Source organism: Dermochelys coriacea, chromosome 1, assembly GCF_009764565.3.
Source record: "Dermochelys coriacea isolate rDerCor1 chromosome 1, rDerCor1.pri.v4, whole genome shotgun sequence".
Lineage (NCBI taxonomy): Eukaryota > Metazoa > Chordata > Testudines > Dermochelyidae > Dermochelys > Dermochelys coriacea.
Genome location: NC_050068.2, coordinates 243,878,846 through 243,906,811, shown reverse-complemented (window position 1 = coordinate 243,906,811; position 27,966 = coordinate 243,878,846). Strand labels below are relative to the sequence as shown.

The window sequence follows — 27,966 nt, the reverse complement described above, 5'->3', positions numbered from 1 at the left end:
AGGCCCATACGTGCTTCCCCAGCACCCGCCTCCAGCCAGTCCTGCCCTTCTCCCCACCATGGTCTACAGGGCCATTGCTCACCTGCTGCCTCCTGACTTTGGGATGGGGAATGGCAACAAGAGGAGTCTTACCTGGTCTTCTGGCCCCGTCTGAGAGGGCAGGCTTTCCTCCAAGTCTGGCTTCTCTGTGGGTCCCAGGCTTTGTGCTGGTCTCCCTCCCTGGGCTTTCTTTACTGCCCAGCCCTGAAGGATCTATTCCCCTTCAGGTCACTCATGTAGGGGAGGGCTCCCTGTAGAGGCCTCTCCACCAGTAGAAGAAGTGGAACAGCCGCTGCTTGCATGCTGGCTCAGCACCGCTCTTGGACCACGACAAACAACACTGCCGGGGACAGAGCCAGAGCCAAACTCTCCTGAGAATCAAGGCAGCGAGAGCAGGAAGGATTTGAGCCAGTGTGTCTGCTCAGCTCTGCTCCTCAGCAACAGCCACCTACAGGACTACAAGAGCGACTTTCTGCTCTCTCGGAGCCTGATCCTGTGAGGATCTGAAGTCAGTGGGAGACAAGATCACTCAGCACTGACTCTCCAGAGAAACTCAGCCTTGGCCCTTAGCCATATATCCATCAGCACATGTCATAGCTCTCAGCTAGATCTTTCTTTCCATCGGGACAGAAGGTTTGTACTAAATATCTTGTTATAAATCAGAGATGGGCCTGAACCTAGAATGCACCCCCTCCCCCATTCTCCCGAATGTGAGACACTCAAATTCCACAGTTAGGGCCTGTGATGAACAGAGCTGAACTGGAAACCCAAATTCCCTTCCCCTCCATAACTTTGGGGAAGGAAGAGATGTCAAATCAGGAGCCAAACTTGGGTCCAAATTTCAAGGCTCATCCCAGCCATAAATGCCATGCTATATATCAGGATTATTTTATTGCCACAGGTGCTTGGCCATGTATCCTGCCTTTCTGTCTCATATACTGCATGTGTATTGATCCAGCCGTAATTGAGGCACATGGTCTCTCAAATCATTTCATGCTGAGTGCCACAATTAAAAGTAATTACCTTTTTCTCCATCAGGCAATGTGTGGGCTGCATCTCCAGACAGAGCCTCTTTAAATCCAAGCCCATCTTCAGTGCAGAGAGAGGGGTTGTTGCGATAGCAGTAGGTGGATAATTCCTGCTAGCCCTAGGTTGTGCATCAACCCCCACTGACAATGTTCTTATCTGTCTCTTGGGTAAATAAATGATGTGCTAGAATTCAGTGAGAAAGGTTCCTACAACAAAGCCTGTGCCATGCATCCCAGTGTAAATACAATTAGATGCCAAGTCATTATTACTGCGCATGTCAGTAGAGCTGTGAGTGCATGTGCATTTTGGTGTGTTAATGTACCTGAGCACCATCCTCACCACACATGGCACCTCCAAAGAATCTTTCAGCCATAGGTTTCAAAGCATTTAACAAAGGTGAAGGAGAATCATTTACAGAGGGACAGAGATGTTCTGTGACTTGCTATCACGGGGCAAATGCACCCCGTTCCCCTTTGGGGTGCGGTAAGGGCATTGTAGCCCCACAGTGAAGTCCACCCAGCTACCCTTATCCTAAGGGAAGTAAGACCTAATGGCCAAAGTCTCTACAGTCGCCCTTCTTCACAGAGCCATGTGACCTATTGGCCAGAGTCACTGAGGCTTCCCTCTCCCTCAGGGTGATCTGGCCCAATGGCCAGAGTAAATAAGGCTGCCTTCCTCCGCAGGGCTGTGCAGCCTAGTGGCTGGTCAGGGGAGTGGGCCGCCACCCAGGGGTGAGTGGTGTCTGAGGTAGGGTAGCCTGAGCCCTTCCTACTCCACCGCGTCCCAGCCCAGTGCCCTGACAGTGGCAAGTGTTCTTGCCACTGAGTCAGCGGGGATCCAACCGCAGCACGCTGATGTCTCCAACAACAACTAGTCCCCCTGGGCTACTTCCTACCCTGTCCCTGATACCATGGTCTGGGCATCTCTGGGATCTCCAGGTTTCTCAGCCTGTGCGGCTCTAACCCCTTTGGGGCATCCTTGGGTACAGGGGTATCCGCTTGGGTCTTGGTGCCTCTGGCTTCTGCAGTCTGGGGCTTCAGCAGCTCCCAGGCTGGAGCCTGTAAAGTGCATCCTCCCTCCTCAGTGGTCAGCCCTGACTGAGCTGAGTTGCTCCCTTTTATAGTCTTGCTCCAGTTGGAGTATGTCCAGCAAGGGCGAGGGGCGGGGCTTCCTCTGCCCAGAGTGTGTGCTTAATCCCTTCTTGGCTAGTTTGCGGCAAGTGCACCCTGTCACACTTGCCCAAGATCACTCAGGCCTGATTGCCATTTCACCAGTGTAAATCAGAAGCATTTCCTTTCAAGTTAACAGTTACACTGGCATGAATTAGAGAAGAATTGGCCCACTGAATCGATGGCAGAACCCATCTCCGATGTCTTAGTCCCATGCCCTATCCACACTTAGTGTATTAACACAACATCAGAGCGCCAGTGTCTCTGGTCTCAGCAGCAGAGTAATGTCCTCGTATGTTAGCGTATCAGCCTATGTGCATTGATTGGTGTGTTTAATGTCTAAGTATAGGCTGACCAGACAGCAAGTGTGAAAAATCGGGATGGGGGTGGGGAGGTAATAGGAGCCTATATAAGAAAAAGACCTCAAAATCGGGACTGTCCCTATAAAATCAAGACATCTGGTCACCCTACCCAGATATGCTCTGTCTGAGGTGCACAGTGCTGCCAGCAAGACTCGCGCCCTCCCTCCTTCTCTCAGCTGCACAAGTAGCCACATTATCACAAGTGCTTGGGTGGCAGCACTGTATACCCCTGACAGAGCATATCTGGATGGGCTATAGACCCATGCAGTGAGCACAACTGAGAGCACGGGGGTGACAGCTGCGCATACAAATTACAGACATGAGTCTGAGAATCTCAACCTCCATTGTTGCAAAGTAATTTCAATTATTTATGAGATTTACTGTGTTAATTTAGCTGTAGTTTAATATGAAAAGCAACACAAAACTCGTGTTGGAAATGTGAACTGTAAGCTTTCTTCTTATCACAGCCCAGTTAAATTAACCAAACCAAATTAATAAATAGGACAGCCTTTAAAACAGCTGTGAAAGTCTCCAGCCTCCTTCGTGCACTCAAGTGCTGAGCAGCATGGCCCAGATCACAAACTACTGGCTCAGCATTGGTATCTTTACTCAGGAGACTCCTGTTGGATTCCAAGGACATTTTGGGCTATTAAAGGCTGCCGCTCAGGCAGATGGGCAAGTGACCTGCCATCTGTTTCTTTTGTCATTTAACAGAGTTAATAATTGCACCAATATTTTTGCACCGTCCTTTAAAAATGTGACCTCTTTAATTCATGCTTAGTGAGTGGATGTGGATGCAGACAAGAGGAATGTACTTTGTAGATCACAAAGTGTGTTAAATACCCAGGGATGTAAAGATCTTTAGCACAAGATTTGGGCAGTTTGGTAAATTATTCCCCACTACCCCCAAATCAGGACTTCCAAGCCCCTACTATCCTTGAATAATACTTCCCCTCCCCCCCATCTAATTTCATCTTACCCAATGAAATCTACAGTCATCAGCATGATAGCTGGGTACTCTGTGGTATTTGAACACATTATGGGTTGTATTGTCAAAAGTGCCTAATGACAGAAGAGCACAAGTTCCTTTGAAAGTCAATAGGACTGTGCTCCTAAGGACTTATCTATACAGGGGAGTTTACCAGCATCTTGTGCACTTTTGAAAATCCCATCCTATTTCTTCATTCGCTGTTCACCCAATAAGACCTTCCATTGCAAGAACCCCACCCTCTGTCCAGCACATCTCCCACTGGATCCTATTCCCACAGCTCCTAAAGTCAGCCAAGCAGACTCAGTAGACAGCCAGATGTGACCCATTCTCTGCCACCCTCATGGACTGCACAGAGGCAGCCCAAAGTATGAGGGTCTTGAGCAACAGCCCCAGCCTGCGTGGCCACTAGACCACTGATCTGATTCCTAAGCAGTTTTTAAGATGTCTGCATATCACATATTCCACACATGCTATCAGACAGATCACATAGCTGTGTGGGAAGGGGACTCAGTAAAAAACATCAGCATTCACAGTATTGCGCAATGTTCTCATTCTTGCCTTCATCTCTTTCTCCAGCCATTCTTTCTTCTGTGCTTTCTTAGTTTGATGCTTGCTTGCTGCTCTTCTCATTCCTTTATCCATTCTTTCATGCTCTCTCTCTCTCTTTGCTGACATTCATCCTTTCATGTTGTCTTTTTGTTTGCCTTCTTTCATTCTTTCATGCCCTCTTTCTTCCTTCCCCCCATTTTTGTCTCAGGAATTTCATACATTCCTGGTTCGTTCATGAGCCAGTTCTTGTGACCCGTGCCATGAATGAAGCTGGCAGCTCTTCTGGGGCTGGATTGCTCGCGCTCTGGGTCACAGGATCCTGGGAAGGTCAGATCGGCTGTCCTGATTCATTTGTTTCCAAAGGAGGAACGTAGGAGACGTTGCGGTGAATAAGGGCAGGTCACCGTTAGAATGCGAGCGCTGGGTTTGTTCTGACGCATTCTCCTTGTGGGCGTGCTGCTGTCCTCACTGTCAGACACATGTTGCCTTCCCTTTCTCTAATGGGCAGTGAGGCAGAGAGAAGCTCCTCTTGAGAGATGGAAATTCACAGCCAGAAGCACAAGGAGGCAGCTCTCAGTGAAGGAAGCCAGTTTGCTATTTCACCCATTAAACTGTCCTTGGATTGGCACAGGAGGCTTCCTGGCTACCCCCAAAACAACCGCATTCATCAAGGAGTTAGCATACCCTGTTGAGGGGCCTCAGGAGATTTGCATTATAAGAGGATTTGAACAGGGGCTGTGCAAAAGCTTCTGCACCAGAGGTGAGACCATGGATTTAGTTCATCTACCGATTGATAATGAAGGGATGGGGAGAGACATTTGTCTACTGCTGCCAACCATGTGCAATATCGCCAGTAAGATCTGAATTATGCAGGAGGGAGCTATGCATGCCACTGCCTCCCTCGTGCAAGGAGAGCCAGGTGTGCAGTACTCCTTCGGAAGGGGGAGGAGACATGTACATAATGCAGATCACATGTGACATGTACTTGTGCACAGCCCAGCTTCTGCTCCTGCTAGGGCACCCAGGATAGGAAGATTGTGCAACAACCTTGTATGCAGCACAGACACTCTCGTGTCACAAGATCTATAGGCCTGGCAGAGCACCCCTCAAGTAAGCAGAGCCGTGCATGTATTTGCAGCCCCCCTTGTGTGAGGAGAGTGGTCTGCACTGGGGAGTCTGTTCTGTGCAAAAAGGACTGTATACACAGTGCAGCTTCTCCTGTGGGAAATGGGAAATAAGGTAGAAAAGCTGGCAGGCTGTGCCATGCACTTCTCATACCAGGAGGGCTGGTGTGTATGAAGTAGTGTCTCTCTATCAAGTGAGTTGGCATGCACACTGCAGCCACTTGAGCCCTGGGAGGGCTAGCGTGCATGGCACAGCTGCCCTTGTGCAAGGAGAGCCATGCGCACGGTGCCATGTTCCTGCGTGGAGCCGCTGGCATGCTCAGTGTGGCTGGCCTCATGTGAGTTGAGCTCTTCTCTTCCAATTGGTCTTGAAGTTCTGTTTCTTTTTTAGGGGGAGAGGAATGTTATTTATTAATATCTTTGAGTCTTGTGGTTTTAAGAGTTTCCACCTGGCTGCCTCTCCTCACCTCCCTCCCTGAGCCTAGGCTGTGAGTTTATTACAGACGCTTTTAGTTGCAGCCCAGCTCCCGCTGTAATGTCACCTGAGCAGAAAAGCTTGAAAATAGGTCATTGTGCTTGGCTGAGCTGATGCGAGCCCCATACGGTACAGCTGCTTCTTGCCTTCTCAGAACTCTTTCACCATGAGTCTCCATCGCCACGATTAGTCCTGTGCTAAACGCCTCGCGGCACAATCATCACTGGCATGATGCCTTGTCACACGTTTCGCTATCAGTTGGTGACGTGCCTCTGGGCATACTACCTGTGGGCATGAGGCCCAAGGAGACGCAGCTAGGAATGTACTATCAGTGAAAAATGGGTGCCAGGCCCGGATCCCATCCTCAAGGAATGCTAAGCATCTGGACTTGGATCCCCAGGGGATGCCAAGTGCCTGCGTTTTGAGCTCTCTGACGTCCCAGGTTGTTGGGAGTGCCTTGAATCAAAATACCAATCATCATTTTTGAGGGACGCAGCTATCAACTTAAATGCTCATGTCTGCACTCAGCAGTGACCAGACTCCCAAAGTCCTGTCCCAGCGTGCACTGGGCTCACTGCCGAGCTGGATGGACTCTGAGAACAGTCTTTCATCACTTGTCCCACAGTGCTGGCTGGTCAGGAATCTGGAGGGGACCTGCTCAGACAGTTACACTGCCCTCTGCTTCCCTGCCTCTTAGTCCATCTGATTGCACGGTCGTAGCCATCTGCGGCACAGTGGTGCTTGTATGAAAAAATGAGCAGAACTTCTTCAGTTATGGCACATGGAAGAGCTGTGTGATCCTTGCCATGGATGCAGGAACCCACTCTCAGAGAACCTCACCCCCCGTCTTACTTCTGTTAGTGCAGACAGCTCTGGGGAGAGGCAGTTTCATTGAGCTGGAGGCTAAGCTGCCTTTGCACCAAGGCCCTGGAGGCTGAGGAGATTCTGTCACCCTTGCAGAGCTTGTGGCTACTGATCCGCTGGCCAAGCTCAGCTTCCACAATCCCTGCCTCTTTTGGAAAGAAGTGACCCTCCTTCCTGGAGTCCCCTGAGAAGTACTATAGAGTTGAGTGTCAATGAACAATTGTTACAGTGTGTACCTTATAAAGACCTCAGAGAACCTTTAAAATGCTGCCGGAACCTAAGGAAATCTGCCAGACAAATGGAATGCTAGCCCAGCGGAACTGTCTAAATCAGATTTCCTCACTCCTTTGCCATTTCCACTAGCTCCGCATTTCCCAACATGTGGGGCATGCTCCTCTGGATCTGGAACAAATGACTATAAGGGGGCAGCTTAGATTTTTATGGAGAAAAAAAGCAAGTCTGCAGCTGTTACATCTGTGAAGAAAACCTTCAAAACAAGGAATGCGTGTAAGAAAGGAGAGGAAGTGTCACATGTAGCTCACCTTACCTGATCACTCTTGTTATAGTGTGCATGGTAACACCCATTGTTTCATGTTCTCTGTGTATATAAAATCTCCCCACTGTATTTTCCACTGCATGCATCCAATAAAATGAGCTGTAGCTCACAAAAGCTTGTGCTCAAATAAATTCGTAAGTCTCTAAGATGCCACAAGTACTCCTTTTCTTTTTGCGGATACAGACTAGCACGGTTGCTACTCTGAAACCTGTCATTATGCAAAGCACTGAATTTAGCCGTATGGAGTGGAAATCCATCAACTTCATGAAAAAACTCATACAGATACAGACAGACATCATCTTCCTTTCCAAATGCAAACAGATGGACATCATACCAAAAGGACTGAAGGTAAAAAATCCATTATAATCTCACACAGACTATTCTGACAGCTTGTGCCACACACTCTCAAAGAAACTGCGGAACCACCTGATCAAGATCCTATACAGCAAATAGGAAAAGATTAAGAATGAGCTCTCAAAACTGGATACTCTCATAAAAAAACAACCTTCCACACAAACTTCCTTGTGGCTGGACTTTACAAAAATTAGACAAGCCATTTACAACACACACTTTGCTTCTCTACAAAAGAAAAAGGACATTAAACTATCTAAACTACTACATGCCACAAGGGCCCACAACAGTGGTTCCCTTAACCCGCCCAGTAATAGTGTTAATCTGTCCAGCTATATTCTCAGCGCAACAGAAGAATCTGTCCCATCTCAGGACCTCTCCTTCTGTCCCTCCACCCCCATGAACGTGATACAGTTCTGTGGTGTCCTAGAATCCTATTTTTGACATCTCCGACTCATGGAATATTTTCAACACACCTCTGAACAGCATACTAACCCACAGAGACCTTCCTACCAACACTACAAAAAGAAGCATTCTGGGTGGACTCCTCCTGAAGGTTGAAACAACAGACTGGACTTCTACATAGAGTGCTTCCGCCGACGTGCATGGGCTGAAATTGTGGAAAAGCAGCATCACTTGCCCCATAACCTCAGCCGTGCAGAACACAATGCCATCCACAGCCTCAGGAACAACTCTGACATCATAATCGAAAAGGCTGACAAAGGAGGTGCTGTCGTCATCATGAATAGGTCGGAATATGAACAACAGGCTGCTAGGCAGCTCGCTAACTCCACATTCTACAAGCCATTACCCTCTTATCCCACTGAGGGTTACCAAAAGGAACTACACCATCTGCTCAAGAAACTCCATGAAAAAGCACAAGAACAAATCTGCACAGACACAACCCTAGAACCCCAACCAGGGGTATTCTAGCTGGTACCCAAGATCCATAAACCTGGAAATCCTGGATGCCCCATCATCTCAGGCACTGGCACCCTGACAGCAGGATTCTCTGGCGATGTAGACTCCCTCCTCAGGCCCTACACTACCAGCACTCCCAGCTATCTTCGAGACACCACTGACTTCCTGAGGAAACTACAATCCATCGGTGATCTTCCTAAAAACACCATCCTAGCCATTATGGATGTAGAAGCCCTCTACACCAACATTCCACACAAAGATGGACTACAAGCCGTCAGGAACAGTATCCCCGATAATGTCACGGCAAACCTGGTGGCTGAACTTTGTGATTTTGTCCTCACCCATAAACTATTTCACATTTGGGGACAATGTATACCTTCAAATTAGCGGCACTGCTATGGGTACTCGCATGGCCCCACAGTATGCCAACATTTTTATGGCTGACTTAGAACAACGCTTCCTCAGCTCTTGTCCCCTAATGCCCCTACTCTACTTGTACTACGTTGATGACATCTTCATCATCTGGACACATGGAAAAGAAGCCTTGAGGAATTCCATAATGATTTCAACAATTTCCATCCCACCATCAACCTCAGCCTGGACCTGTCCACACAAGAGATCCACTTCCTGGACACTACAGTGCTAATAAGCAATGGTCACATAAGCACCACCCTATACCGGAAACCTACTGACTACTTTACTTACCTACATGCCTCCAGCTTTCATCCAGACCACACCACATGATCCATTGTCTACAGCCAAGCTCGACGTTACAACCACATTTGCTCCAACCCCTCAGACAGAGACAAACACCTACAAGATCTCTATCAAGCATTCTTACAACTACAGTACCCACCTACTGAAGTGAAGAAGCAGATTGACAAAGCCAGAATAGTACCCAGAAGTTACCTACTACAGGACAGGCCCAACAATGAAAATAACAGAACGAAACTAGCCATCACCTTCAGCCCCCAACTGAAACCCCTCCAGCATATCATCAAGGATCTACAACCTATCCTGAAGGACGACCCATCACTCTCACAGATCTTGGGAGACTGGCCAGTCCTTGCTTACAGACAGCCCCCCAACCTGAAGCAAATACTCACCAGCAACCACACACTACACAACAGAACCACTAACCCAGGAACTTATCCTTGCAACAAAGCCCGTTGCCAACTGAGTCCACATATCTATTCAGGGGACACCATCATAGGGCCTAATCACATCAGCCACACTATCAGAGGCTCGTTCACCTGCACATCTACCAATGAGATATATGCCATCATGTTCCAGCAATGCCCCTCTGCCATGTACATTGGCCAAACTGGACAGTCTCTACGTAAAAGAATAAATGGACACAAATCAGATGTCAAGAATTATAACAGTCAAAAACCAGTCGGAGAACACTTCAATCTCCCTGGTCACTCGATTACAGACCTACAAGTCACAATTCTTCAATAAAAAAAACTTCAAAAACAGACTCCGAGAGACTGCTGAATTGGAATTAATTTTCAAACTGGACACCATTACATTAGGCTTGAATAAAGACTGGGAGTGGATATGTCATTACACAAAGTAAAACTATTTCCCCCTGTTTATTCCCCCCTCCCCGCTGTTCTTCACACGTTCTTGTCAACTGCTGGAAATGGACCACCTTGATTATCACTACAAAAGAGTTTTGGGTTTTTGGGTTTTTTTTCTCTCCTGCTGGTAATAGTTCACCTTACCTGATCACTCTCATTACAGTGTGTATGGTAACACCCATTGTTTCATGTTCTCTGTGTATATAAAATCTCCCCACTCTATTTTCCATTGCATGCATCCAATAAAGTGAGCTGTAGCTCACAAAAGCTTATGCTCAAATAAATTCGTTAGTCTCTAAGGTGCCACAAGTACTCCTTTTCTTTTTGCGGATACAGACTAGCACGGCTGCTACTCTGAAACCTGTCATGCTGAAGCATGTAAAGCAGCCTTTCGCAAAATGTGTGGAGAAGGGTTGTGAAGGAATAGCCAGCAGGGAGCAAGAGATGTACAATTATGATGTGCAGACTTTAACCCCAACATGGCAGAGTTGCAGAGTGGGGGGGTGCAGTTGGTCTCACTTGCCTGAAGGGGAGCTCAGCTTTCACTAGTTTAGAGCCAAAGTATAGAGGAAGTAGGCGGAGAGGGGTGTTTCTTTCCACAGCGTCCTAGACACTGTCAACAAGAGTTATTACTGGGGCTCAGTCAGTGCTTAATTTGTGCAAGGGCTAGCCCCAGCACCTCTTGGCTTGGCAGTTCATAGCGCCTGCACCTCTGGGCTTGGCAGTTCATAGCGCCGGCACCTCTGGGCTTGCTGCATCAGTTATGAAAGTAAAATAATTGCTTGAGCCCCGGAACCTCTTTCATTACAAATTAAGCACTGGGCTTAGTGCAGGGAAACAATGCACTGGAAGAGCTTTTTATTTTTAAATGTTACTTCTGCAGAGGTGGCTGCTACCATGAACCTGCTAATGATTAACCAGAGGAAAACTTCTCCCGCTCAGGGCCTGAATGAGGAAGTGTGAGGAAGATACGGATGGTAAGGGGGATGGATGTATGAATGCATGGTGATAGATGTGCATGCAGAGCCAATGGGATGAATTGCTGGTGTATAAGAGAGGGATGGATGAGTGGACAAGTTAGGGATGGATTGGAGGGGGTGAGCAGGAGGAGGAGTGGCAGTGACTGAATGTATTGGGTCACTGCACGGGTCAGTGTGTGAGCAATGGACAGACGACAGGAAATAGAAGAAGAAGTAAATACACGGCTTTTCATAGGAATTACTCACATGCTACAGAATCCATGGGAAGCTCTGCTGGTGTCACTGTCTGCCTTGGTAGGTTGCTTAATGAGCCCACCCTGTGTCACTTCAGAGAGAGTGTTATAGTAGGCTTGACGCTGAAGGAGTTTGTGTTCCTCGCCCCTTAGCTGTGTGGTGGACGAGATGGACTTCTCGGGCATGGAGCTGGATGAAGCTTTGCGGAAATTCCAAGCCCACATCCGTGTGCAGGGAGAGGCTCAGAAAGTGGAACGGCTAATCGAGGCCTTCAGGTAGGAGAGCCGTCGCTGCAGTGCGCCCGCGCAGCCCTGCTGGCTGTGAGACACCGACTGTTTACACTGAGGAAAATAAGAGCTGGGACATGGGGGTGGCAGGAAATAGGCAGAGTAAAGGAGTGACTGGAGCGAGAGTGTTGTTTGCAGTGTTGTTGTAGCCTTGCTGGTCGCAGGATACTAGAGAGACAAGGTGGGTGTGGTAATATCTTCTATTGGACCAGCTTCTGCTGGTGACAGAGACCAAGTTACTGAGCTACACAGAGCTCTTCTTCAGGTCTGGGAAAGGTATGCAGCGTGTCACAGCTAAATACAAGGTGGAACAGATTGTTTAGCATAAGGAGTTAACACGTGTTGCAAGAGACCATTCAAGGTGAAGTGGGTGTCTAACATTTCTGCAGCTGTAGGACAAAAGAGAGAGAGTGACAGAGCTAAACCTTCCTTTGAAGGAAGGGTAAATCCTGAGGCAGGCTAACAGGTAAAATCCCATCTGTCTTGCAGGCACAGAGATGTCTGTCTCACAGGAACTCAGTGGTATCCATGGTGCAGAGTGGGAAATCCCTTGGGGGCCTGAGGCAGTTACAGGTTTCTACGACTGCACAGCATCCTGGGGCCAGAGTCAGATGGTCTCTTACATGGCTGTGCAGGGTGGAGAGCACACAAGAAACCTCCATACCTCTGTGTGCGAGACCCACACAAGGAGCAGCCATAATGACACTGCTCTTTCAGCACTTAGCTGTGGGTACTGTGCCCCAAAAGAGGAAAGTAGGAGGTGGACCCAAGGCTTCACCCCTGCCCCTGCACCAGCCACGTGTAGGGGAGCAGGGTACACCAGCCCGTGAAGCTCCTCTGGGACACAGTTGCTCCCTGAGCTCCCTGTGAGTCAGTAGAGCTGATCCTTAGATGGCACAATTTGCCCTTGCTGGGTAAATTGTGCCTTGGGAGAACAGCCAGATACTCCCAGTTTGTGTGAGATGAAGGCAAGTGTGGTTGTAAAGGAGTGGTTTGCTCCTTCGTGCTGAGGTCTAGTTGAGGGGGAGCGGTCTGGGCCTTGCTAAGTGCAAATCTGGGGTAGACTGGCCTTTGATTTCCACTCTGGGGTCTCCATGGTATGTCTGGGCATCCCTCCCACTACAGCCAGCGGTACTGTATGTGTAACCCGGACGTGGTCCAGCAGTTCCATAACCCGGACACCATTTTCATCTTGGCCTTTGCTATCATCCTCCTCAACACGGACATGTACAGCCCCAACATCAAACCCGACAGGAAGATGATGCTGGAGGACTTCATCCGGAACCTGAGAGGTGAGGGTGCTGCCCCAGGTAGGCATAACTCCTGCTGCTCCAGATTCTGCGCTAGGGCTGAAGCCAAAGACAAACTGAGGCTTCTGTAACCGGGGCTGCTGCTCTCTGTGAATCATAATGGCAGAAACTTGTGATGGAAAGGACCTGTTGGGTCCTAGCTAGTCCATCACGCAGTGGATCAGTGCAGAATTGTCCTCTCCAGTATATTCTCCAGCAATATGTCCAGCCCATTTTTAAAAGCCTCAAGGGGTGGTGTTTCCACCACTCTTCTTGAGAGATATTTACACAATTTAATAGATATCACAGTTCAGAAGTTTTCTCTGATATTGAAATTTTCCTTTGCTTGATTTCATCCTAGTTACATCCTGTTGGATCTCCCGGAACACCTCCTTTCCCATCTTGGTGCTTTAAATATTTGGACAAGATTTCTGGATAGCCTAAATCTCCCCTTCCTTAATTCCATTCTATTCCTCTAACTGTCTATCCAGAGCTCTCTCCTCCTTGCTATCCACACCTGCCTTCTCTTATCTTTAGTTGTCATCTAACCACGATCCACATACACATCACCTCTTAATCTTGAAGGGAAGTGGTTGAAGCCCCACTACTGGGGACACTTACAACTAGACCAGACCAAGCAACTAGTAAAGGTACAATTGAGCCACAATCCTGCATTGGCAGGAGAATGGGCTGGATCTCTTAACAGACCTCTTCCATCTCTAAAGTTGATGGTTATATGAAATCAGTGCAGGTTTTATTGCTGAGTGGCCCAAGATCTATAAATATGAAAGTGTGACTATAAAATGGCAGGGAACATGTGGAAAGAAGCCAGCATGCAAAGCGGTGGAATAATGAAATCCTTTGCATTCTCCTGATTATATCATTATATCAGCAGAGAAGGCAGTATATTATACCAAAAGATTATTGCTTCCTCCCCATCTCCCCCACACTGCCTAGACACACTGTATAAGGAGGCAATTGGTGCATGCTGAGGACTGTCAGCTCTTTCCTTGCTCTCTGCCTAGCCTGCTCTACATTCTCTGTGCTTTGCAGGGGTGGACGACGGCGCTGACATTCCCCGGGAGCTGGTTGTGGGGATCTATGAGAGGATCCAACAGAAAGAGCTCAAATCCAATGAGGATCATGTGACCTATGTCACCAAGGTGGAGAAATCCATAGTAGGGATGAAAACAGTGAGTTCTTAACCTCTGCTCTATTCTTCTCACCTCTACTTCCTCACTCCTGCCATCTCCTCTCATCTCCTCCTCGGTCCCGCCTTCTGTTGCAGCTGCAGCCTTCCTTCTCCATTCATCTGTTTCCCATAGTCCTTTCTTTCTCTCCTTCCATTCCCTTCTGTCCTTTAACATTTGCTCCCTTTTCTTGGATTCCCCTCTTTCTTGCGATCTCATTCTTTCTTAATGGTTCTGGAGCTCCCTTAGCCAGAATTTGTCTTAGCTGGTGCACTCATCCTCTAGCCAAGAGTCTTATCACGGGCCCTGCCTGCTGACATCTCAGAGATACACCGCAGTGCTTCAGACTCTCTTTCAGGTTTTGTGAGGACATAGGAAAGGAAAGAAAAAGGCTGATAGAAAGCAATCTCAGCCAGCTCTCCCAGGAGCTCCTTGAGGAGTGCAAGGGTTAGGAGAACACCAATGGTTTCCTTGGCCAGGACTAATGAGTAACGCAAAAACACACCATTTGCCTCAACTGTGTGAAATAATCTCCAGAAGGGCCAGAAAGTTACAAACCCACAGCTGGGGTGATGGCAGGATGCTGAAGACGGTAAGCAGTTACCCATGATCTCTGTAAGCCAGACCTGGTGATCTGATTCAATAATAAGAGGGCTTCCAGTGACTGCCTGCCCCACCACTCCATCGGGTTCCTCAGAGTCAAAGGGTGCAGGCCAGTTCTTGCTGTGGCACGCGGGGAAAGTGATGGTGAGGAGAAGGATGCAGGTGGGCAGAGCTGGCCTGTGTCACTGCATGAAGGTTTGAGTAGCTAGAGATGACACTGAATCGTTTGGGTTAGGAGGGCAGTGAGAACATTTCCCACTTAACTTCTCTCTTGGGCCTTGCAGGTTCTGTCTGTGCCCCATCGCCGGCTGGTCTGCTGCAGCCGCCTTTACGAGGTGACGGACGTGAATAAAATGCAGAAGCAGGCTGCTCACCAGAGGGAAGTGTTCCTCTTCAACGACCTACTGGTGGTGAGCATGCTCTGGGATGTTAGGAGAGTGTGCCAAAGGAGGAGCTGGAGATATTGTGAAAGTCAAAAGTATAACTGGGTTCAAAAAAGAACTAGATAAGTTGATGGATGATAGGCCCATCAAGGGTGATTAGCCACGATGGTCAGGGACGCAATCCCATGCTCTGGGTGTCCCTAAACCTCTAACTGCCAGAAGCTGGGACTGGATAGCAGAGGATGGATTACTCAATAATTGTCCTGTTCTGTTTATTCCCTCTTGAAGTATCTGGCACTGGCCACTATTGGGAGAAAGGATACTGGACTAGATGGACCATTGGTCTGACCCAGCATGGCCGTTCTTATGTCAAAGGAGCTTCTGAATTCTTTGGGAAACACTGTCAAAATGGTAGAGCAGGAAGGGGGACAGACTGTCACAGAATCCCGCCTCCCACTGTAAGAAGATGCCACGGCATCCCCCATAGAAAAACGGGGCAATAGCACCTAAAGGAATCTCCAACCCTTCAATAAGCCATGTCCCATGGTGGTTCTGTGTCCCGTTAACAATCAAAGCAAGGTCAGTACTTTCCACAGTAACTCCATTCCTCTCAGTGAAGCTCAGTTCTTTATCTGTCAGTGCCAAGGCAGGCAGAGCTCCCCTGCTGTCTAAATCCTTCCTGACGAACACTGCCTAGCCACTGCCATCTACTACTGCTGCATTCAGTGTAGATTATTCATTATTCACATAGTGACACAGATGTCCGTGGCACTTTAAAAACACATTCCCTACCCCAGAGCTTGCAGTCTAATTTAAGCAGACACCAGGCAAACACTGAACAATCAGGAGCAAGACTGGGAGCAGAAAGGGTGGGAGAAAAGTGAAGCGCTAGAAGCCTAGTGGTAAGAAATGAGTTTTCAGGAGTGATTTGAAGGTGGATTGGGAAGATGGTTGTTCCAATATCGGCTCAGGCTGTGCCTGTCCCTTGCATATGTACATAAGGGGGGAAAGGCTCCTTGTATGTTCACGCCCCATTGTACTCCCCATACAGGAGTTTGACGGTACGGATTGCTCCCTATTAGTGTCCCCTGACATGCACACTTACCTGTATCCCAGGCACTCTGGAAGGCATGTTGTGGATGGCTCTATAATACCCTCAATGCTAGCCCATGCCTTCAGTGGCATGCTCTGGCCCACAAGGGAGGGAGTGACTAAAGTCTGCTTGCAAAGTTGCAAATGAGAGAGTGTCAAAGAGAGGCCATTTAAGGTGCGAGGTCAGGAGCTTTGTGTACGTAAGTGCAGCATGCAGAGTGGCATGACAGGGAAATCATTAGACAAAGAGCCTATGGGTTGCCATTCATCACGCTGATGCTGCGTTAGCAGAGCTTTTCTGGAGCGCACTTGAAGCGTTTTGCATTGTTCGTGCCTCATTCTTTCCCAGTGCCCTTAGCTGCTGATGTTTCTCCTTGACAGATCCTCAAGCTTTGCCCCAAGAAGAAAAGCTCCTCGACCTACACATTTTGCAAGTCAGTTGGCTTGTTGGGGATGCAGTTCCATCTCTTTGAGAATGAATGTAAGTCTGCTGTGGGCTGGCACCCTGGAAGGGATAGGCAGGTGGAGCTGGAGGGAAGGTCCCTGCTTCTGGAACCTCCAGCTGGAAAGGCTTCCATCAGCCAGGATTTGAGCATGTTGCCTAAACTGGGGGCTGAATTATTGCTGTGTGGGGGCAGTGGGTCCGGGAGAAGTTGCTCCTGCCCGCTATCCCTCTCTTTGCACCTGCACAGGAGGCAGCTAGAATGTGTCCGCTTGCTCCACCCGAGCGTAAGAGGGGTACGGCTCACTCGGCAGCAGAGGGAGGTGCGGCTGGTTGGACTGGCAGTATGGCCAGGACCACACACATAGCAAGCACCAGCTGGTGACCGTAGCGGATGGAGCGCGCTCTTAGCAGGCGCGGCTGCAGAGCTTGTCCCCCGCACAGGTCTCGCTCGTCCGGCTCTGCCTTTCACACCACTGTTGTTCAGGTGCTGCACCTCCTTCCACCATCCCAGAGGCGCCAAGACACAAAACAGCTGCTGGAACAGCAACCACAAAAGCGTGGCACGAGGCCAGACCTCGTCAGCTTGACCTTGATGGTCTGGGAATGGAGCCATTATTTGTCATTATTTAGACTGGTTCTGTGGAGGAGGAGTGCCAGAAACACTCAGCCTAACAGATGGTGCCGGGCTCAGAGTGGGAGGAGATGGCAGCATTTGCACAAGCTGCTGCTGCTGTTGCTCATTGTTACTTGTGAGTACCTGTGTGGAGTACGCCATGGAGAAGGGAGATGATGATAATACTTAGCCCATCCTCAGCGCTCTTTGCAGACACTATTTCACCCTCACAGCACCCCTGTGAGATTGGTACGGGCACTATGACTTACATCCCCCTTGTACACATACGGTGGTTGAGGCTGAGAGGTTAAGTGGCCCAAGGTCACAGAGGGGTGTCACTGTCAAAGTGGGGACAGTGAATTTAGGAGTGTTGTTATTAAATGTTAGTTACCATAGTGCCAAGGGACCAACCAAGAATGGGGCCTCGTCATGCTAGGCTGGGCAAACACAGAGCAGATGGTCCCTGCCCCCAAAGAACTCACAATTTCAATAGACAAGACGGACACAGGGATGGGGAAGGGGTAGAACACACAAGCCGAGTGAACAATGGGATGGCGGCAAAGGGCACGTTAGTGCCACAATTGTTTGTTTATTTGGGTGGGTTTCGTTAGGAGGGGGATCAGCTAAATGGAAAGAGAAAGGAAGGGAGGGTGATGGAGATGGGAGAGAAGAGGGTGAAAGGGGTAGATGCAGAGTGAAGCTGAAGGGAAGAGACCTTGAGGGAGGGGCAGAGGGGAGTGAACAGCCACTCAGCACATGGCAGAGAAAGTCCAGTTAAAACTGTAGAAAATTGTCTGAATGTCTGGAGGTCCCTGCTTTGGTTGCTTCTGCAGCTCCCCTACTGGCTGGAGACTGGAGTCGCTGGCTGGTTCCTTTCTGCATCCACTTTCGTTCTCAGAACACTGGCCCTCATCTCTCTATGCTTTTTCTGCTCCCTTTGCATCTCCCGTCACATGCCCTATAATGCCTGGTGGGAAAGAAATGAGTCTATCCGGGTTAGGGTGGCCACTCACGCATTCCCTGAATACTGGACAGGAGTGGTGTGACTCCGGCCTGGCCAGCAGGACCTCGCCCACACCATGCGTGCAAGTTCATCCCAGCAGGGGCAGAGCGTGCTCTTCAAAATGGCATCCCTTGTCCAATACTGTCCACATCCAGTTTTGTCTCAGTACCGGAGGACAAACCACTGAAAAATAGGCGTGTGTTTTAAAGCTGGATGAATGGAGTCTCTCTCCCTGTGTCCTACTTCTTCTCCCTGCACAGTGGGATCACCTCTCAGTGTAGGTGGTGGCCCTTTCTGGCTGGGACAGAGAGCAGACTATGACCCTTGTATACCCATGTCTCCTTCCCTGCCATGCCCCCTGCTGGCTAGACAGAGACCTAGAGTGAATTCCTGGCCGCACCAGAGTCAATGGGAGTTTTGCAATCGACTTCAATGGTGCCAGGATTTGTTCTGTCTCCTGCTGGGTGAGAGAAAGATTTGTTGCCTGAAAGAAAGCCCTTTGCTCCTATTCAAACCAAGTGCCCGACTGTCATGTCTCAGTGCTGAGGGTTCCCAGAACAAATGGAACATATCAGAAGTGTTACAGTTACTATTCTCAGTGCTGAAGTTTCCTGAATGCTGTGCTGGTATTTAGTAGGGTTATTGCAGTGGTATGTCAGTGCTGGAGGTTGCTGGCCTCTGCACTGGACTGTAGTATTTGTGCTTGCATCATATTGTGCAGAGTTCCTTTTTTGCCATGCTGTGATCTACAGAGGAAATGCAACCACATGGCCGCAGTGGCAAGTACCAGTTACATAGTACTGTCGTGACTGCAAGGGAGGTACGGCAGTTGTGTCTTGGCGCTGCAAGTGACAGGTCCTGTGCTGCACTATGAAACAATCCTTTGTACAGTCACAGCTCCTATGCTATAGGACAGCGTAGGCTCTGTGACCCGAACAGCGCAGGTTCCCAGATGCTGCCCTGTGCTATAGTACAACGATGCACTGCATCTGTGCATCGGTGCTAGAAAGTCTTGAATGTTGTGCTGTAGTGGGAGTGATGCAGCCACATCTCAAGCAAGGGCTGGTGCTGTTAGGTCTGGGTTTTTCATTCTTCCAATCTCTTTTCATGTCTTGTTTTCAGATTACCCCCATGGCATCACCCTGGTGACTCCAATTTCAGGCTCCGATAAGAAACAGGTACTACACTTCTGTGCTCTGGGTTCAGAGGAAATGCAGAAATTTGTGGAAGATCTAAAAGAGTCAATAGCAGAGGTGATGGAGCTAGAACAGATACGAATTGAATGTAAGGCTTCCAGCGAGATCCAGACTCCATGCAGTCATCCTGTATGTATGTCCATGTGTGTTGGGGGGTTGAAGATCCCTTCCATGTGGGTGTATGTTGGAATATGCATGTGATTGTCCCTATGTACGTTCATATGCAGAAATGACCTGTGAGTACCTGGGAAGGCTCTGTATATATGAACTGGTATAAGCAACAGGTTCTGATAACCTTCATCGCGCTGCATAATTTTACTCCATGAGAGGCAGCATGGCCCAGTAGACCGGGTACTGGACTGGAAATTAGGAGACCTGGGTTCTGTTCACAGCTTGCTGGTGACCTTGGACCAGTCATTGCACCTCCATCTGTGTTTTGCTGGGTGAAATTCTATGGCCTGTGCTCTTCAGGTCAGGCTAGATCAGGAGGGTTCCTGCTGGCCTTAATATCTCTGAATGGATGAGTATTCCCATTGGAGTCAACTGTATCACTCATGGAGTAAGGTGCTACTCCCTGGGACTGTGGGTGTCAGAGTCTGTCCCTTCGTGGGGCTTTACAGGCATGCGCATACACAGCATCTCTAATTCCTATTTCTCTCCTGTCTTCCTTTGCCTCTCGGTCTCTCCCTTCTTGTTTGTACATCTGCTCTTCTGGCTGACTTTCTCTTCTGTTTCTTTGTCTCACCTTCACTCTTGTCCCTGTCTCTCCCCATTCACTGTTATCCTTCTGACTCTCAGGGGAGCTGGAGAAGCAGCAGGGGGCAAAGACTCTTACGTTAAAGACCAACGGGGCTCAGATGGAACCACAGTCCAAGCAAGCATCTCCGACAGGTTAGTGGTCACTCTCCTTTGGGGGCTGACTGTGCAGTTGTTACTCAGACACTCACACAGGTATTCCGTTGATTTCAGTGGGTGCTAGTGCTCAGCATTGTGAGCAAGGGCTGGGCCCTCAGCAAATAGTGGAAGTGAGGTGCGCATAAGTGCTTAGCAGGTACCTAAGAAAACTCTTTAAAAGCCTCTTTGAGGGCCACCCCAACTGCAAAATAGCCACAGAGAACCCATTGGAAGGGAAAAGCAACAGACCAAAGACCTTTTTTTATCCCAAGAATGGGCAATTACACTATAAGCTACTTTCACACCCTCCTACCAACCTGCCATGTCTAGATAGCACAGGCTTTATGTTCATTCCTGGCTTGGCTTCTCTGCCACAACTGCCAATTAAGGCCAGACACAGTGACGATTTGGGCACCAGTCCACAAGAAACTGAGCTGGGGTCAGCAGCTCATTTCATCTACCCCACCAAGTGGTTATCACATGATAACAACAATCAATTGCCATCAGTCTGGGCTGGAGTTGAACCTAGAGGCTCCACAGCGCCTCACCAGTCCTGTGAGCTGCCACAGCCTCAGGCCATGCTCCTTCTGATGTCATGAGACATAGGTTTCCTCACTGATAGGTCTATTTTATTTCAAAGGCAAGAAGGAGTTGGGGGAGAAGGTCTCAGACAGCACAGTGGAGGTAAGTAGAGCACAGAGCAGCTGAGGTAAGTAATTCTCTCTCACTTCAGCTCTTCTCACATTCTCTGTTGTTTCTTTTCTCAGGTTTTAATCAATGCCTCCCCAGCCAGACTGACAATTTTACCAATTTCCAGAGATACAATTAAAAGTTACTGCTAGGACGGGTAATACAACTTTCAAATCCAAACTAAACTTCAAAGCATTTTCAATCCGTCTTTATAACTGCAACATTCCTCATGGACCAAGCTCCCGAACGCCATAGACTAACCCGCGCTGCTACTTAAGGGAAAACTGAGAACCCAGCTAAAAACTTGCCTGGACAGGCCACTGACATTGCTAACGCCATGCAGCCACCAGTGCGAACTTACCCGCAGTAACCTTCCCTGCAAACCTTGCCCCAGAGATTCACTTTCCTATGCAGGGAGCTCCACTGTCCGGTTTGCACGCATTTCGGCAGGGACGCTGGTTCCTAGCAGATACTCTTTCCTTCGCAGAGAGCCCCATTGCCTCCCAGCTGCCCATTCTCCCAGCATAGCTGTATCACCGAGGAGATCTCCCCTAAGTGTCTTAGCTGCCCTCAACTTGACCTTTCTCAAGGCAGTTCTATCCCCTGGGCAGATGCCTCTTGCCATAGTGCACTCCATCCCTCTGCAGCTCTCAGTCCCCTTTGGGGGAAGAGGAAGCTGCATTTCCCTGCACACACCCATTTCCTGAGGTAGGTGCTTTCAGTCCTCAGCTTCCAGTTTCCTCTGTGACTGATGTTTGCCTGCAGCTTATTGCCTCAGTGAGTTGGGGTGCTGCTAGCACATCAGGCCCTGCAGCCATTCTTTCCTAGGGGAGGCTCCATCACCTCAAAGATACCCATTCCTGAGGGAAGCTCAGTTACCCTGCAGCTTCGCATGAGAGCTCCATTCCTCCTAGGCACCAGCTCCCAGTGGGTCGTGCCATCTGCCGGCAGACGTACTTTCTGCCACCGTCCCCCACGCACCTACTCTTGTGGGGAAGCACCAGCAACCTGCAGACACTTTTTCCCATGTCAGAATTCTGTCCCCCTCAAAGTGACCCAGTTCTGGAGGGAGCTTCACTTCCTTACAGCCAGTCAGTGCCTTGGGAAAGTCCAGCCGCCACCCATCCCCCCAGGGGGAGCCATCTATTGGCAGGGGGAGCTGTGCTATCACCTAGTCTCCCTGAGGGAGTCTTGTGTCCTCCCTGCCACCCAGTCCATCCTGCCTTCCTCCCTGGGGCTAGCCAGCCTCCCTCCCCCCACCCGGGGATCTCCACCACCTGGCAGACACCCATGGGCAGGGAGAACTCTGCCATCAGCCAGTCTTCCCAGGAGAGCCCCACTCGCTTCATTGCCCTGCAGCCACCCAGTTCTGGGAGCTGGCCTGTTGCCCTGTTCCCCGGGGAGTTCCATTACATTTGAGCTTCCTCCCCATTTTCACTCTGGAATCAGTGGGTGCCCATATCTGGGGGACTCTCTTCAGGTCCATGGAGACCCCTGAAGCCTCTCTTCCTTTCCCCTCTTCCTTCTGATCACCCAGTAATTCGCATCAGCAGAAGAGAATCTCCATTTTCTCTGAGATTATCTAATCTGCTGCCATTTCATCACGCCTTTCTTTTATCATTATGCCAGCTAGATGGGTAATTTCTTTTAACTCATTTCCTTTCACTTACAAACCATCAAATGGATCGGCAGGAGCCGCAGTTTGCTGGAATATGTCAGATTTCTGCTTTTTTTCCTTTGTAAACAGCTTAGCAAATCATGTTATGCACCTTCCTGCTCAGGGAGCTGGGGCGGGCACGAGTCTCGCTCTGAGCCTCAGCCAATGTCATTTTGCAGAACTGTACAACCTTGATTATCTGAAACCCTGCTTACCAACCCACCTGCCCTGCTGCCTAGAGCCAGGGCACAGCCTCCAATGTCAATTCATTACAATGAGAATTCTCAGACATCACCACTATCAGAACTCATTCACATGCGTTCTGGTTTGGATAATCAACGTCTGCATTGCGTTTGGAAAGGCTGCTCCTGCCTTTAATGTGATGGCAACAAGAGGGCACCTTAGTTCTAGCTCGGGCATGGGAGGGGAGATAGCTATTGTGCGGGGAGAGGGAGCTGTGGCTGGGGATCATGCTTTGGGTGGGTTATGATTGATGCGCATGAGAGATTGTGGGGCTCAGGGCAGCCAGTAGTAGCAGCTGGGAAAATGTCTTGTAACATTTAATGCTTCTTTGACTGTTTCTAAACTAGGTGTCAATTCACAACAGGCTTCAAACGTACCAGCACAACTCCGTCCTGGGGCCCGAGAGTGGAACGCAGGCCAGCACGCATCCTAACATGCCACAGGAGAGGCTGGAGACAGCATTGGTTCCCTCCTATCCCGCCTCGGCGGGGACACTTGTACAGTGCCAGCAGATTGTCAAAGTCATTGTCTTGGACAAGCCGTGCCTCGCTCGTATGGAGCCGGCCCTCAACCAGACTCTGACCCGCTACGTCTCCTCCGATTCCTGCAGCTCCACCCCGTTGCGCAGTGCAGGCAGCGGGCTCCAAGGGACCCCAGTGAAAATCATTCATCAGCCCCCACTTCCGCCTCCGCCACCACCCTACAACCACCCACACCAGTACTGCCCCCCCAGCTCCCTGCTTCATAGGCGTAGGTACTCCAGTGGCTCACGCAGTCTAGTGTAGCCACGCCACCAGCACCACCAAACAGCACAGATTTTCCCCGGGACCCTTTCTGTCTACAAAGAGATCTAGTCTGGGATTTATTTTTTAGTAAAAAAGAGAAGAAAAACCCAACCTGAACAGACTTAACTCCTCCCCATCTCCCCTGAGATGATGGTAATTGTGAAGAGCCCTTTATAGAAACTGCCAGTCCTGGAGCTCTTCCACCTGCGCTTCCCATCCAGCCGCTCACTCCAACTCATGCCTCCTCCATGGACCCCACCATAGTTCTTTGCCACCCTTCTCCCAGCGAGCTTGTTGGTTCTTGGCTTTGTTTGCTCTGTATCTTCAGTTGCTGTTTCGGCACCTCTTTCTCTTCCTCACCCCTCTCCTCCACCTCATCTGTTTCCTGCCAAGATTTTTTCACATGCAACTTCACTGGGTTCTGGTGGGAACAGACTCAGGGTAGAGCACAGGTGGGGTAGGGGAGGAGCTGCTGTCACCAACACTGCTGCCGCCGTTGCTGCCTGCTAAGCTGGAGCTGAGAACTTGTGAGACTCATCACATGCTTCCTCCTCACCATCCTTTGGTATTTTCTCCTCTCACAGCAGCCGGTTCCGAGAGAGAGTGAGCAGGAGAAGGGGAGACTGTCCCAAGCTGCGGTAGAACCCAATGATGGCCTCACTTTGAACATCAAAACTCTTTCTGTTGTTAAATTGGGACACTGTACCAAGAGAGCTTTGCTGAGATCCAGCAGAACTCATCACATGTAAATACACCTGTGTGGCAGAGTATGCTTGGCGCATGCTTAGGAAAGGAAAAACCAAGTTGTTCTGGGGGCGCAGAAGGGAGAGTTTAGACCCCCCTAAAACCTTTCTGGGGTGGCTGCTTTCTCAAAGAGCTAGTGCTGTCTGGATCCGTGGTGCGCGCTCACAGATGCACACACACACACACACACAGGTTGGTCATTTCTGGCACAAAGGAGTATGCACCAACACCTGGAGGACCCCCCCCAGTCCCATCCGCACCCATGTCCTCTCCCAGCTGATTTTGTGTCTCCTTCTCACTGGAATTTGTGCTCTTGAGAAAAAGCCAAATGTTAAGTTCACCTTCTGGAATGGAAAATCCCTTCATTTGTTCCTTTCCATTCAGTGTTGCACGGAGGGGGCTGTTTGGAGCCCACCCTCCTGATGGCCTTGGGGACCCATGCTTTAAACATGGCCTCCTGCTTGGATAGTCTGTTGCCCCCACTTAAAGCTCCCTGATGGGAATTTGGTCCTGTCCTCAGACTCCCACTCTTTGCAAACACTGGGATCCCTCCCCTTCCCCCAAGCCAACTTTCAGCGCTCCAGAGGGCGATAACAGCTCAGTTCCTCATGCTTATCGGTCACGCTGACATGCAGAAAGCAAGCCTTAAATTGGGCTAGGGCTGTATTTTTAGAAAAAAAAAAATCTCCCCACGCAGCAGGGAGGAGCAGGTATTAATTAGCTTAAAGGCTTTGGTCTCGCTCGCTCTATCTCCCTGCGAGGCTTAAGCAGATCCACTTTAGAATTTGAAAATAGGGCAGAAGAAGTTTTAGGTCCTTATTTTAGATTTTTAAAAAGCATGCAAGAGAGAGACGATTTTTCCTCTCCACGTGCAGCTGCGACACGGGAGCCCGGTGCTGGCTGGTGACACAGCAGTTTTCTTGTCGGGCACCTGGAGCTGGGGGATTGTGGAGAACAGTGCTCGAGTCAGCAGGGCAGGTAGCATCGTGTCAGCTACAGGAAGGCTTTTCCCCCAGTTGGCTCCATCCCCTTGAGTTCAGTGGGGCTATTTGCGGAAGCAAAGGCTGTGATCTGTCAGGCCCTGCATGTCGGGCTGTCCCACATCCTTTCACATGTCAGTGGGCTCTGCCCGGACACTCAGCTTGAAGGGCTCGTGATCAGCCAGGGTTTGAATGGGATGAGGCTGAAGAAGGTTCTGGATCAGGGTCATGAAGGCTGCGCGCTGTGGGATGTCAACCTGATTCCCGGGCAGGCTTTGTGGGGAGACACGCTGTATTGGGCTGGGGCACCCAGGACAGTGCCTAAGTTTGGCAAAAAGCCTGGTGGTAAGCCCAGCACTTGATGCTCTATCTCCACAGTTGAAACGCACGTGCACCCCTTGTCAGCGAGTGTCCCGTGTGCACGCACAGGCAGATGCTGCTTTCTTGGCTTTGTTCTTCTGTCCGAAGCAGGATGTAATGTCTCTGCTTTTATACTTAATGCCAAATAGAGAGTAAAGGAAAACAAACAGGCACCACACAGAGAGTGCTTATGATGAGCCCTCCTGGTCTGGGGCAAGGCAGGGGCCTGGAAGCTAGTAAGGGGCCAAGATTAGGAAGCTCTCGCTCCTGAGAAACTGCCCCCCTGCCTTTAGTGGGCCCAGTGTTAAGTCCTGCTCCTGTGCAGTGCTGAGCTCTCACTGCGGCCAATGTTACATGGCCTGTTTTTCAGCTACCCTCTCCCACAGCGGGCTCTGAAATGCAGACTGGCTCCCAAGCCATCTGGCTCTGTAGTGAGGAATGGGTGAGCCCTTCCAAACTAGCTATAGGCAGGATCTCGTTTGACTGGGCCTTAGCTTACTGGGAAATCCTACAGGTGGAATTTGCCATCTCGCTGCCAGCTAGCAGTTGGTAGCATTTTATTTTTACCCACTGCTGATGGGGAGATGACAGCGTCTCAGCATCTCTGGCAATTTTCTTCCTTCTCCAGGCTTAGTCTCTCAGCCTTGAAGGAAGGCTGATTTTCCCCAGAGTTCATTAAGCCAGTGAAGGTTTGTGTGTGTTTAAATAAATTAGATTTTATTTGACATTTAACACAAAGTGACAACAAAACACCTTAAAGTACTTGATGAAATAATTATTTTAGATAAAATATTCATAACACTGAAGTTCCTAGAAAAGAGATTTGCGTTATTAATAATTAAGTGGTGAAATTAAGACAGCATAAAAAGCAGGAATCTTTCCTGAGTCCTCCTCTTCTTCCCCCTTCACACTAGGTAAAGGACTCCTCAGTTTATAGGCTTTAAGGTCAGAAGGGACCATCATGATCATCTAGTCTGGCATGCACATCACAAGCCACAGACCTTCACCCACCCACTCCTGCACTAGGCCTGTAACCTCAGGCTGAGTTATAGAACTCTTCAGATCTTGATTTAAAGACTTCAAGTTAAAGAGGATCCAGAAGCAAGCTATCAGTAGTGCTAGGATTTACCAATACACGGGGGTGAAGGGGTGTAGTAGGGTGAGGGAGGTTGGAGATTTGGTCAGGGACGCAAATGTAGCAATCACATACCTTTCCACCTCCTCTTGTCTTCTACATTGCTGGACATGCAGCCTGTTTCCATGACGGTTAATTGGCAAGGGTTATTTGGTTTATTCCAGGACTTTCCTTTAGTAGAAGGGATTGCTCTAAAATCCACTGTGTAGTTGAGCCCTCTGGGACTGTGACCAGAGACCCTTTGCTTATTTTCGTTTGGGTTCGTCTAAGAGTTACAAGCACTTTAAAATGTGTATACATACTGTCTGGCCTATTGTACTCCTGTGCCCTACTACTCGTGGCCCAAAGAAAATCACCAACCCACACACAATGGTTTTTCTGACTGTGAGACTGGCAGGAGATTTTGGATTGTGAGATCAGGCAGGTGCCTGCTGCAGAAATTAGATAAGCCAAACTGAAATGATGATTTGCTGCTGCATATTAAACAAACGCTACAGTATTGTACAGTAATGGTCCAGCACACAAGAAGCAATATCCTCCTCTGGGGTAAGAAAGTGTAAGATGCTCTGTCCTTTACATCAGCTCAGACGATGTCTCTCTGGTCCTGATTCTTTTCTTATACCTGTGTAAATTATCAGTAAGCGGTTACCCCAGGACAACACTGGTATGGTGGGGGGGAAATCAGGGCAACAGATACAAGAGTATTTGGGCCATGGCTGTACAATACTACTGTATTTTTAATACGGATTTTCATAAATCCCAGAAGGAATTCCACAGCATCCATTGTTACCCTTTATGTGTTTGGTCGTAAAGTGGAATCTAACTGACTCCAAATCCCCTTCTTAAAAAACTCTACCATGTTCTGCAGTGTTTTGGGGCTATTGGTCTATAATACTTGAGTATTTTTAGAAGGCTCAGTCTGGAATTAGTGTCATATGTTTGTGGGGCTTCTAAAACACAATTCAGGCCTGGATGCCATGCGCTGCTACTTGGGAGAATCTCTGCTTTGAAATGGGGAATGCAAATCTGACTTCTTTGCTGACTTAGCTTATGCTGCTCCCACTGCTCTAGCAGCCCATGCTAAGGACATGAGCCTGGAGCTGCCAGAATTGTTTCTTGGGATCTATTTGTAATTCTCTAAAGGCTCTAG

General features: G+C 49.2%; 1 protein-coding gene across 4 annotated transcripts in view; it reads left to right on the top strand.

Annotated features, from left to right (window-relative positions):
- The window catches only part of IQSEC3 (IQ motif and Sec7 domain ArfGEF 3), a 125,162-nt gene extending 98,047 nt beyond the window's left edge, over positions 1 to 27,115 (top strand). The window contains exons 6-15 of one of the 4 annotated variants that reach the window (XM_038383736.2): positions 11,380 to 11,502; positions 12,640 to 12,806; positions 13,857 to 13,996; positions 14,881 to 15,006; positions 16,453 to 16,552; positions 19,255 to 19,416; positions 20,127 to 20,219; positions 20,863 to 20,906; positions 20,990 to 21,069; positions 23,177 to 23,294. In XM_038383736.2, the coding sequence (XP_038239664.1) occupies positions 11,380 to 11,502; positions 12,640 to 12,806; positions 13,857 to 13,996; positions 14,881 to 15,006; positions 16,453 to 16,552; positions 19,255 to 19,416; positions 20,127 to 20,219; positions 20,863 to 20,906; positions 20,990 to 21,064 (1,030 nt within the window). In that variant the 3' untranslated portion in view covers positions 21,065 to 21,069; positions 23,177 to 23,294. Of the gene's footprint in view, positions 1 to 11,379; positions 11,503 to 12,639; positions 12,807 to 13,856; positions 13,997 to 14,880; positions 15,007 to 16,452; positions 16,553 to 19,254; positions 19,417 to 20,126; positions 20,220 to 20,862; positions 20,907 to 20,989; positions 21,070 to 23,159 lie in introns of all 4 variants that reach the window. The other 3 variants (XM_038383747.2, XM_038383728.2, XM_038383757.2) reach the window with 3 other exon arrangements.
- Positions 27,116 to 27,966: the final 851 nt, after the last annotated feature.